The 13,714-nt window shown below is 36.2% G+C and overlaps 1 protein-coding gene across 3 annotated transcripts in view; it reads right to left on the minus strand.

The window, feature by feature from the left end:
• The window catches only part of LOC145668362 (uncharacterized), a 112,625-nt gene that overhangs the window by 38,217 nt on the left and 60,694 nt on the right, over positions 1-13,714 (minus strand). For all 3 annotated transcript variants that reach the window (XM_081736134.1, XM_081736133.1, XM_081736135.1), the window contains exons 7-8: positions 8,676-8,872; positions 5,174-5,416 (exon numbers count right to left, since the gene is read on the minus strand). In XM_081736134.1, the coding sequence (XP_081592260.1) occupies positions 5,174-5,416; positions 8,676-8,872 (440 nt within the window). The remainder of the gene's footprint in view (positions 1-5,173; positions 5,417-8,675; positions 8,873-13,714) is intronic.

The following is a 13,714-nucleotide window of genomic DNA, read 5'->3' on the forward strand; positions in this document are numbered from 1 at the left end:
TAAAATTAATAATGTCAACATTTATCAGTATCTTCCACATCCAAATCAGAAATATTACTATTTCTACTGTAGCAGACGGAAGCATGGAGACGAGTGGCAACACTCATAATAGAAATATTGTACTTATGAAAGGAAGTCTATTCAGCATTAGCTATTAATTTTAAAACTTTTGAACTTTTTTATTTCTTTATTAATTAAACTTAAAATTAAATATTTTTAAATATTTAATAAATTATAATTTATTATATTATATTAAATATATTATTAATCGTTAATTATATTATTAATAAAAATATAAATAAAATATAATAAAGTATAAAAAATAAATAATAATACTAAAAAGTATAAATAAATAATAAAATAATTAAAATTAAAATAAAAATAAAAAACTTAAAAAGACTAAAAAATTAATTAAAAAAAATTAACGCGTAACACTTTTAGATTGAAGCGGAAGGAGGAGCTATTACTTTACCTAGCAGTCATACATTTTATCACCGGGTTTGCAACCAACAAATATCGTATACTGGCATGTTTTTTAATTGAAGCGAGCGTTAGCAAAACTTCTACCATTCGACTCGGTTGACATTTCTGTATCTGTCTTGTCTTTTCCACGATAACTCTCGAAAAACTTACCCGAACTTACTTTTCCGTTGAGGATTTTTAATAATTATTCTACAGGGAGTTAAAATCAGTAAATAATCAAGTAGTGGACTTAGTCCTCCCTCCTTTTTTGTTTTAGATTTCCTCAATTTTCAGAAACTCATTCGGTTTTCATACTATATAATGTGCATTTTCTTTAACTCTTCCCGTAATCCCCGATGCTTAAGAATTAGAATCAGTAAAGAATGAGCCGTGAATTCAGTCTCATGTGGAATGTCTGTCCCTTCCAATAATTTTTTTTTAAAAAGACAATAATTTCTATTACTGTCTTCAGAGATGAAATCAGTAAAGAATAAAATAGTGGCATAAGCCCCTTTTTTTTTTTTAAGTTCCACTATTTTGATTCAATATAATGTATATTTTCTTTGGCTCTTTTCCGTAGTCTTCAGTACTTGGGATTAAAACCTGTCTTAAGAATGAGCGATGATTTAGCCCCTTAGGTGATATTATGTGCTACTCTCCCCTTCGATTAAAAAGTGTGATCCAAGATATCTTTCGTAAAACTGGTAATTTTCATAGAATATGACGTATACTTTTTGAAGTTTCACAATCATTTTCATACTTAGTGCAGTCAAAATAGGGTTTGAGGTAGACATTTAGAATAAAAAGATGGGACCTTCTGGAATTTGTTCGTGATTTCTTCCTTATTAACCTCCAGAAAATCTAAAAAAATCCAGTTACGGGTCTCCGCCATTTTGAATAGTCTGCCATCTTGAATTTTCACATGGACTTAGTTTATGCCACATAACTTCTAAACTAATTAACGTAGAAGGATCATTCTTTCTTTATTATACTTCTAATATTATACGCAATGTAACATTGTAAACGAAATGAATGTCAGCAATAATTATGGCTTTACAGAGATCATTCGCAAAACTGTAGCTACGCGACGCAAAATTCGTGAAAGCTAGAAGGTTCTGAACCTTTACACCATCTCATTTACATATCCCTGCAGTTTCATGTTGTGAAGTGTTAATATAATATACGACAAACTAATGTCTTTAAGCGAAAATCACAGCTTCACACAACGTACATAACAATACAGAGTCTTCCACTGGGAATATAACACAAACTCATTCACATTTTTTTCCAACTTCTCTTTCCCAGAAAGGCCAACTTTAGCCATCCTAAAACACTGATATTCCGCAAGTACTGTACCTTAATTAACGAACTAGTATCTGGTTGTACCTTTTAAATTAAGCATCTTTATTTTTCTTTGTCATTTAAAATTCCGACAAATAAAGACGCGCCAGGATCACCCCGTACTAGTCACATTCCAACGCCAATCGACTGTAAAGACCTGATCTACCACTATTATCAGACGCTGTGATCACTCATCATCAAAAGGTACGAGGCACTTATGTCTTATTCGGTATGCTGTCATCTACGCATTAATAAAGCGTAGCGAGGGAAAAGAGAGAGAAAAAAAGAAAGAAAACAAAATCTCTTCTTAACTTTGAAATTGAATTCTTTGCAAAAGCGAAAACTGCCAAATATGAGACAACAAATTTTGTTACCTGTGTGGTGTGTCTTTGGATATTATTTTTCTACGATATCTCGCAAACCTCACTGTTTACTTATTCATGTTGTCCAAACTTCTTGAATCGCTTAATTCAGGTTTCTTCTCTTGCTTCGGTAAAAAGTTTGCGGACATTGGAAATTTTCAAATACACATATCCTATATTCCACACAAACCGAATACTTGTTTACGAAAGTTATCGTGGAACGTTTTGCGATTGGTAAAATAAATCTACCAACTATTGTTTACGGCCTTTAACTGCATCCAGGAGGCATCATTGAAAATCTCAAAGAATATATGAGGTATGTTGCTAAGAATGAAATATACATTTGACGTGAAGTATCGAGGATTTATTATTATTATTATTGGGATTCAGCCTTAAATTCTTGACAGACTTCAACCCCATACAGGGGATGTGATTGGGAAGTCTTAAAAAAAAAGAAGACGCCACATTGCATCAAAATTAAATTATTTTTATAAAAGTTATCAAAGAAAATTATTTTCTTGTCATATCAATGATAAAACTTCGAAATTTGGGGCAATTCACCCCTTTTTCACCAACTTATCCTTGACCGGTTTCAACCGCAACCATTGAAGAAGATTGGAATGCCCCCAAAGAAAGTATGCACTTCGTTTTATCGAGGATCGAATAAATTTTACATAATTCCTACCAGAAAACTGTTTTCTATATGTGAAAATTTACAATAGTGGGAAGATTTTATTCTCTTTTACATCCTTATTCATGATAGATACTTCCAACATCAAACAATACGATTGTTTTGAAAGACTGGAGGAAGGCATATACCAAGTTTCATTAAAGTTGAATACGCTTTCCGACAATTATAGTGAAACAGACAGATGGACAGACACGAATGCTGGTTGAGTCACATGGTAGAAATTCGTTTGGTTTCTTTCCATAACGTGTATGTTTCGTTTTGGATGTAAGCTTATTTCTATAGTTTATTAATGGAAGAAAAATCTAGAACACCCTTACTTTTGATCTAGGATTATACTTGATGCCTTATAGTATAATCTTAGCAAAAAAAAAAAAAAAAAAAGGTAAAAAAAAGAAAGAAAGTTAAAAAAATATAATTGAATGAAACCAAATCTAGTACTGTAGTATTATATTTCACAGTTATTCCTTCCATAGAAAGAAAAAATACTTCGTGGCGAATCGAACATGAACCAGCAGACTAGTAGGTAAGAACAATACTCATTATGCCAAATATTCACATGCTGCACTCCTGCGATAAAATATAAACATTCAAGTGATGTTTCTATTTCTACTGCGTGGATGTTTCTTACATTATTGTGTTCTATGTTGCGCAAATTGCATTTAGAAACATATTTTATTTTTCTTGTATCAAGATTTATACCTTTAAAACTTTTAATAAGGTCAATCAAATGCTTACGTGATTTGATTTTCCTGTATCTTCCATTATTACAAGGGCAAAATACACTATCCTACGTACAGGAAGGGAAAAAATTGTGACAGATAATACCTATCGTGGACTAAGGATTATTATCTCACTTTTATTAAAATGCATGTCCTAACGGGAGGAGTTTTAGTGTGAGCCAAAAGTAGAGTATCTCACGAGCTTCTCATGTTAGAGAGATGAAACCTGGCTTGGCATATAAACTCCTTATTAAGAAGAAGAAGACACATGCCCCAACGTTTATGAAGGGGAAGAGGAAGGATAACATCCGATTTTCTTTTATCAATACATCAACAAACTTTGCTGTAATAATTAAATTACTGTTTACTAGAGGAAAAAAGATCTTTTAGTTTAACGTTCCACGATTATGTCCTTTAAGCTAGAGACAGATGATTAATGCAAGTGAATGATCGTGAAATTAAATATTTGTAATTTTCTACTGGGAATCGAACCCGGGATTAAGTGCACCAAACGCACACGTGCTAGCTACTAGACTAGACGGGAGGGGGAGGGGGGTGTTTACTAAAATCGCACATAAAACAACTCCTGACGCGTTATGGAAACAAAACTCTCATCTCCGTAAAAGTGAACACTTGATTTCATACGTTTCGGATTTCCATCACTTGGTAACTCCTTCAACTGTGAAATAATATTACGTGTGCAGTTTCCTTTGAAGTACAGTTCATTCACTACACAAAATTAACTAATTTCCACTGTGTACTAATAGCTAACAGCTGAACCATCTCAATATAGTCTGTGAAATATAGTAGAATACTTTAATAGCAACCTGTGGCGCTACTAGTAAAACAGAAATGGTACAGTCCACAGCATGTGCATGCCGACGAAGTCTCTTGCTCCAAAATAAGTGTGCAGGGGAGAACGCCGAGGTTTCTCCTGTGGGATTAGTGCCACTTAGACGTTATGTTGATTCCCTGGGCTGTAAGGCGTAGTTTCACAATAAATTTACATGCTCATGTTGCAGGTTCTTTTGCTGTGGACTGTACATATGGCGGGTGGGTGTGTAAAGTGTGTTAAGTCAAAAATTAGTGTTTTACAGAAATCGAATTTGAAAGTTCAGGCATAAATCCAAAATCCGGTTTTGGGAAAATCATTAACTATTGTAGCTCTTCATGTTAATAGGACTGTTTATTGGATTTATGTCTGAAACCCAAAACCGGATTTTTGGATTTATTTTTGAACTTTCAAATGCGACTTATGTAAAACACTAACTTTTAACTTAACGCACTTTACACACCCAACCGCCATATATTAGTAGGACGCAGCTCGTGCTACAAAGTAACAAGATCATGCCACGCACAATAATGAAACCACGAGGAATTATAATGAATGGTAAATTGAAAATGTACATACGAATAACTGAAGCAAAAATAATGAAAATATGTTGCATCTATGTAAGTTTATTTTGGGTAACAATACAGACAGCCAAAAGCTAAATTTTAACTGAGATTCTCAGGGCACATCAGTCTTCAAATAAAAGTTAACTTTATCATTCATTAATTAATTAATTAATTAAAAAAAAAAAAAAAAAAAAACGTACCTGAGTGGTTCCTTTATTTTGAAGATTTTTCGGAAAACCCGCTGCAGTGAATACTGAATTAGGCTGATGATTTATCCCTTCCTTGGTTGTAGTAACAATACTTTGCATATTAACTTTCCCCATTTTTGAATTCAATTGTGGGTCTATTCCATTAAGACCTTCCCTTCCTCTTTGTGATAAATCAGATTTTTGAACATTCGAATTACTGGCCAAATGTAGAAGGTTCACTGGGAATGGACATGGCTGCAAGAAATGTTTTAAACATACATCTAATCACTCCTATTTTTTATAACCATATTTACAAAGTAATAATGTAAGTACAAGATTGTAGATTCCCAAATAGCTGGAAAGTTAACACGCTCGCTTTAGATGTAATAGATTCCCGCCAGTCTTGTACTTATACAAGCAATAAAATGTGGTACATTATCTACCTACTTTCCTTTATAAGAACCTCACAATTCACTTATAAATAGTAATTAATTTGTATTCACTGATTTTGTCCGGCTAATACGAGAAATACGCTGAATGTTAGGAACAGTGGCTGAAGCGCAATCAGGTCGTAGCAACAGCAAATCAAGCATATTACATTCGGTAGCCTGACAGTGTTGAATCATATAGTAGTTTCCACGTAGTCATCAAATCTTGAATTCCTACGATTTCCAAGTGGAGTTAGAACTTTTACTTTTAGTAAATGAATTGAGTACTTGAAGAACTTCCATTACCGGTAGTGATTTGTTCTGAAAAAAGGGTGCGATTATTTATGAAACGAACCAAGAAGTGGTCAATGAAAGAGTGCAGCACCGGTAGAGAGAGAAACAAACTGTTACGATGGACACAAAACTGAAGATTTCAAAGACAGAAAATATGTGGATCAGTAAAAAAAAAAAAACATTGACGATGGAGCTCCATGATCGTAGCCATCGCATTCTGTATCAAATAATGACAAGCAGTAAGTCTTCCATACAATTCTTTTAATGCTTCTAGTTGACAAGAAAACCGTGAATAAATCAATGAAAATTACCCATACTCATCGGTGTAAGGAAAAAGAGTAGTGAGGAGAGGAAGTGCAAGATGTGAATTGTCACATAAGTACACAATAAATCAAACATGTTAAATGTGTGATAAAACGTTGAAGGTAATTATACATCTTATTCCGCTAATCAAGCCAGCAATGACTGCACTGTAATGTCAAGAAATAAGTCAACAAGCACCAACTTTCACTGAACGATACATACGACATTAATACATACATTTTTAGCCAGCGTTCCATTGTTAAGTAACTGCACACGTTCAATCTGTAGAAAAATCTCTAACGAAATGCAATGATGTTGGAAAATAAAATGAAACTAAATTTATAGTTTTATGTCCCATAATTATGCCCCTCGGCTAAAGGAACGGATGATTAATAGAAGTGCAAGATTACGAAATAACTGGTAGAATGAGATTTGCGGGGACACGATATCATATCCAACCTGCGACCCTTAGCACCAGCTGGGCGCTCTACTACTGACATATCTTGCTCCTGCATCGATGAATACGTATGAAATGCCTCTGCGTCTTTCTGTTTTTCTCTCTTCCTCTCTCGTTATCTCAAATCTTGTACTTTTACTTTCACATCCGTTCACTTTTCAAATGAAGTCCAAAGTAACACCCTAGAGTCAATCTTTATAACCACTTCGCATATTTTACGTAATTTTACTTCCATACATCGAAGTTACTTCACACGAGTGTGGTTTGGTTTTTAAACAGAAAACTAACTTCTCATAAATTATGATCGGATTTAAAAAGTAAGTTACTCAATTTCACTATTCCATATCTTGATATTGGTGCTGACAACAGGAGTCTATAAAGAAGGCTATGAAGGATTTAGTAAAGTAAAATTTTACATTTAACCCTTTCCCTGTGTTCGGCGTATTATTACGCCCACGGCCAATCTAGCACTTACAGTGTATTTTCCCGAGTGAAACCCTTCCCGTAGTGTGTAATTTTTTGAGAACTTCTTGGCATAGCTTATAACATCAGTTTTGTGTATATATTGCTTCCTCTGCATTTAAGGGCTACTTAGTATTGTATTTACTATTGTTGTTAATACATCATCATTATCATCGTGACCATCAGTCATTATCATTATCCCTATCATCATCATTTCAATATTGCTTATTCTTTCGTATTTATTACTGAATGGAGAATTCTGAGCAGCAACTTAGTTAGATTAGGTTAGGTTAGGTTTGGTTACAGAGTAATATACTTGGTCTTAATTCGAAATCTATTTCTTATTATGGGAATGCATTGAACACATGACAATTGTCCTCTCCACAACATCAAACTTTCACAACAAACAGTTCCGTTTCCGGTACATACAGAGATTTGAATTTGGGTACAAGGGCGTCTGGTACAGGTTTTATTTTCCACAGTTTTCGATTGGAATCAGTGCATAGTTTTCAATTATCAACAAAATGCACTCATTTATTGAGCAAAACAAGTCTGTTGAGTAGAATAATATGTCCAAAATTTGGTGTCTTCAATATCATCTTTTCGCTGTAATGCATAAGGAGTTCGGGTTTCCACACAAGTAATGAAGAATTAGAATTGCCAAGAACAACCACACTTCCTCTGTGTACGTATCGCTCCACGCAAACTCGGCTTCTCTTCTTCAGGAGGCCTGCTTTGCAACATCGTTTGACTTGCAAACCTATTAGTTTCGAGCACAATCAACTGCACAAGACCATCTGAGAAGTATAACTTCAACAATTCATACGCATTATCCCTATCACTCACATCTAGTTACTAACAATTATTGTTACAAATACTTCTGGTAACATGCGCGTATGCAGTCTTGTTCACGAGGTACCAGCAACATCTTCCATTTCATTCCCATCGTGTCCATCAGAATCAAAGGAATCAGAAATATCATATAAAGAAACCCTCGAATCATTGTGACTGGAACTAAGCAGGTGTTCAATGATGTCATCGTCTTCAACAACACGCTTATGCTTACTTGCACTGTATTCTGAAAATTATACACATCAAAATACAGGGCTTCTCCCTGCTTCAGAAACGAATAGCGGCAGAAACAGAATAAACACAGATGCATTCATATTTAAAATACTAATTCATAAGAATTGTTTCTTCTTTATCTTTTCCTTCTTGTTTTGGTAGAATTTCATGTAAGAAAAACCTTCATACACTTCATAAATATTGATAATGAGGAGATATTCAAGGAACACGTATTAATTCGCTCCGCACAGACAAATTCGCTACACCATGTACGAGAGCGTATTATTACGCCCAACACAAAATAAGCTACAACGACCAGGAGCGTATTATTACGCCGAACATACTGAACAGAAGACCTCAGTCAGAAAATTACACAGGAGGGGAAAAAAAAACTGTAACTTAACTTTCTAGCTTTGTAATAATTGAAAGTAACTAAAGTATAAGTTTAATTACTCATTAAGAACTACAACAGAACACTAACAGCATTATAATGCAGATGCATTACCTTCATTAGATTTTTCTTCGACGGTGGTGGCATTGTCCGTGGTGGAGTTATTCTCTCGGATGATGGTGTATTATTTTGAACCATGAAGTTCGTTAAACCATTCTGTCCCTCTGAATTCAACGCACCTTTGAACATCTGCATATAATTATATAGCTGCTGGTCGTTTGGTAGCCCTTGACCTCCATACATGAGAGAGGCTATATGAAAAAGAAAAACGTAATTATAAGATCCTTCAAAATACTGAATCTTAATTCCACGTTTTACCTCTTGAAAATACTTCAAAATTTCGTACTATCTACATATAAGTTATCTGATTTATTCTCAAAAGATTTTCCAATTCCAGACCATAACATATTTCACAAAAACAGAAAAAGGATGGGTTTTCCTACGGACTGTGTGGTTCAGTGTGAAATAAGTCCTTTGTGGGTCCATGGTCGTGGTTTGTACGAAATAAGTACAATATACTATACATTTGCTTTGAGTTGTTTGTACTGCCAGTACGCAGTATGTACATGTTGGGGGAGGGGGCAGTACATATATGTGCATGGGAACCCTAGAAAGTATCTCCAGGTAGGCCCAGGGTTGCAGTACGGCCCTGTTTGTTTCTACTGCGCTGCGATAATACATTGCATTGTGCTTCCAACTAGCGGTGATTCTTTGAACTAAGGCAGTGTTACACGAATTATTGCGAGAGTCTTGCTTCATTTGGTAAGGTGTGCTTCAGTGCTAATTGGAGCAGTAAGTTATGGCATCCAAAGAAAAGACAATAGCGACAATCAGATAGCTGTTCTTGTTAGATTCTGAGTCCAAAGATGGTGGTTTAATTCTGCATCGAAGTGATGATTTTTGACCACAATTCATTTTTAAAATATCTTGCTGATAGATGGCAACACTGAAATCTTAGGGCCTATTGGATATCATAGAGTTCTTTCTTGACGATAGCAGAAATACTTTTGCCGAACGTTATGCGGAAACTATGAATGTTACAATAGAATTTTCAGAAAATTCATTTCGAAATAGGCTAGCAACACTGACAAATGAAATGCATGGGACGGATGAAACACAGAACGGACGTCTTTCGATATTAGGAAACATACTGGTATCAGATTGGGTGCGAATAATGTGAGGGGTGCAGAGAATCATAAGAATGGTCAATAATAATAAAATTTATCTAGAAAATAACAAAACAAGAAGAAAATATTATTATAGGATGGCAGCAGTGACAATCGGGATGCGCAAAGAGATCGGGGACAGCAAATATACCTTTCTCAGTTCTTGTAATGATCTTTATATCAAGTAACCTACACCTACGTTAAGAAAATACGACATTCTCTAGCAAATAATGTTATACATACTGTTACAAATAGGTTGGCAATACTGACAATCGAATGTTTCAGAAGCGTAACAAACTAGATAATTTGTATACTGTGGTGACAAGGAGTATTTGTACAACGTTTGGTTTCAATTTTAAGACTTTCATTTTCTTATGAATAAACGCCAATATTTGGGGATTGGTCTCAAAAATAATTGTGTAGCGAAAGAGTTAAGTAGTGACTACCAAAATTTTTCTGGAGCAACGAATTCGGTGCGTTCGCTTGTACTCCGCAACCGCCAACGTGCAAGAAATTCATTGCCGGCCCGCTCTCCTAATCTCACTTCACTAGGATTTTTTTTTCTTTGGAAATATTTAAAGGATAAAATTTATTCCCGCAACACCAACACCCTACAGGACCTGAAGGATATCACAGAACTAAGAAATTTACTGCTGTTTCTCATTACCTGTGTGCAAAATCGTATAAAAATGTGTCTTTACATTACAGGCTTGTATTGACGCTGATGGCATTCACGTTGATTACACAATGCAAAACCGATATTAACCCTTTATTTACTAACGGCACATTAAAATACCACCGGAAAGAAATCATTATGGGAAAGGACTCGTACGTTGTGTTCGAACGGTACTTTTTGGAAGCAATTTTATCTGTTTTGCATATCGACTAACAGCTGGCAGCATTATGAAGATATTTACCGCTAAAGCCATTTTGTTAAACATAGTCATAAGGGCTGAGTCGCTGTTTTCACTATCCAGTGTGTGAAAGACCCGCTAACTTAAGACCCGCTTTTATTTTCATCAACACGCTTGGTAGTCATTTATTCATCATTAAGTTTCGGAATCCTTTGAATGTTATGTGCAGGACAGTCAACTGCTTTTTTTTTTTTTTTTTTAGGACTTAGAAGTACCGTCCGGGTTGGAAAAACTTGGAAACCGTTACGTTTAAGTGTATAAATTTTTGGGGTTGGAAGAACGAAAGTTTAAAGTTTTGTTTTGGCCACAATGCTCGATAACGTTAGCGCTGGTAACCACGTGACTTAAGATGGCGTCTAAGAAAGATGGCGTTAAAGAAAAGGCACAATGTGTTTTGTGGTTTGCGGAATTAAAATCTTGCGTTTCAGTGTGGAGAAAGTACCAAACAATGTATGGGAAAACACCCCAGCAGAAACAAGTATCAAGAGATGGTACGAGAAGTTCAAAAAAAACGAGAAGTGTGTCAGATTTACCACGCAGTGGAAGGCCAGAAACGAGTGACGATGTGATTCACACGTTGCAGGACAGCGTAGCTAGGAGTCCAATGAAGTCGCTTAAACGTAGGTCATTGGAACTGGGAATACCGAAGTCAACGTTACACAAGATCGTACGCAAGAATTTGAAGGTCCGGCCCTATAAGTTAAAATTTGTGCACGAGCTGATAGAGGAAGACTATGACATGAAAATGGAATTCTGTGAGTCAATGCTTACCCGCTTACAAGAAGATGGTGATCTTCTGTCTCGATTTCTGTTTTCAGATGAATCCACATTTCATGTGTCGGGAAAAATGAACAGGCACAACTGCCGAATTTGGGGGGTGGAAAATCCACGTGAATTCGAGGAGCACAAGCGGGGTAGTCCCAAAGTCAATGTGTGGTGTGCTGTTTCAATGGGCCACATTATCGGCCTTTTTTTTTCTTCGAGGAAGAGACGGTAAATGGTAACAATTATCTGAACATGCTACAGATATTACTTTTGCCAGAACTTACTAGGTTAGGCATCCTTAATGAGGTCCACATGCAACAGGATGGGGCACCGCCGCACTATGCCCTTCAAGTTCGACAGTTTCTTAACGAAGAATTTAAGGAGAGATGGATTGGCCGAAGGGACCCACACCTTGGCCTGCAAGATCACCAGATTTGTCGCCTTGTGATTACTGGCTGTGGGGACACGTGAAGAGCAAGGTGTATTCGCAGAAGCCAGCTAATCTCCACGATCTCAAGAACAAAATAACTGATGTGATTTTGAACATTCCAGACGAGTACCGCCAACACGCAAATCTTGGTTTCCCAAAAAGATTGCAAGAGTGTTTGGACGTGAATGGTGCACAATTGGAGGTTTGGCGATGAACCGTAACTAGCTGGAACAAAACTTTGAACCTTTCTGTAAGTACAGCAGAAAGTACGAGGGCCATCCGGAAAATGGTACCCGTTTGAGCCGCATGAAGTGCTGACGACTCGGGGAGCCGCTGGGCAGTCAGACCGCGTCAGTGCACAGTGGTCCGAAACGCCGCAAAACCTGCGCAAAAATCCAAAATGTCAAGTACTGGAGTATGGAGTATGAGTAGCATACACGTTTAGTCCATACAATAGTGCATTCAAAAACAGCATTAAGTATTTTTTAAATACGAATAGAACGAACATGTAGAGAAGCAAAGTTTGTGTAATGTGTAATTAGAAGTTTGCTGTACAGGAACTGGAAGCAATACTACAGCACCACTCAGCGTCTCCGTTTGAGAACACAAGTGAATGAAGAGGGAAACCCCATGAAACAGAAACTGTAGGGAAGTAGCAATGAGAGGAAGTATATAACTGCTCTCCAGAAACGAACCTGGAGGAAGAATGTCATATAAAATCTTAGCATATAAGTAGTAGGAGAAATGCACTGTAGTGGTGATAAATCATTGAGTTATAAAAAAAGTACCAAGAGGTACCAGTAAGATTCCTGCATGGGTGTGAAGGACAACATGTATAGGTAACGTACATAAAAATTGTTGCACATGTTTGCACATTTTCAGACTAGTCACCTGTTAACATGGGTCAGTACATAAAACAATGCATAATTTGACCCATACTATATATACTGTCTTGACACGTTTCGCTTTTCATTTGGTCTTTATCAGAAGGAAGATAGGTGAATTACTAAACCGCACGTCGTTCGCTGTACTTTCGAGGGAGAATGGTTTGAGAACAGTATGTATAGGACGTGCAACAGTGGAAATCGCAATCTAACGTAATTTTCTTTTAGGCCTAATTGCTTTGATATTGTACAGATTAGTCTTTGTGGTTATGCTCAATGTGCTTGTTAAATTCAGAAAGTGATGTTTATTATCTGCTTTTTTCAGGAATAATGGCGTTTAGGCCTACCAGAAGAGACCTTTTTAACGTAATGCGGGAAAGGCTGGCAAACATCATTCTGAGCAAAAAGGACACTTGGAAGAGTACATTATAGGAAAGCTGTGAATTCAGGATAATGAAGAAAAGTGAAAGGAGATAAAGACCGCTATCAAATTGTTCTGCACCAAAATTTTCCTGCGACTAGATAGTTGTTCCAGAATGGCTGATAGGTTCTTGAACGATATTCTGATTGGCTTAATGCACCTGCAAAGTTACTATTTCTGGAGCTGGCAACTGAAGCTGAAGAAAGTGCAACTACGTCTGGCAGGGGGAGACCTGTTAAATGTTTTCAAAAAAGTGGTGAATCTGTTAAGAGGAGGAAGTTGAACTTCGTGAGTCGTATGGTTCTGACGTTCTGTCTTATGCAACACAAATGAAACTCCGTAAAGAAGGAAAGGTCACAGCATCAAACCTGGTGAAAGAAATAACACTATCATTACCAATAAGACCGAAGAAAATAAAAAAGGCTTGGAAGACTGCTACGGCTGATCAGCGAATGGTATCGTATACCCCAGATGAAGCCTTGTCACTAATAGTAGAAGCAAAGCTCACCAAAC

This window comes from Thermobia domestica, chromosome 13, assembly GCF_964235325.1.
Source record: "Thermobia domestica chromosome 13, izTheDome1.hap1.1, whole genome shotgun sequence".
NCBI lineage: Eukaryota > Metazoa > Arthropoda > Insecta > Zygentoma > Lepismatidae > Thermobia > Thermobia domestica.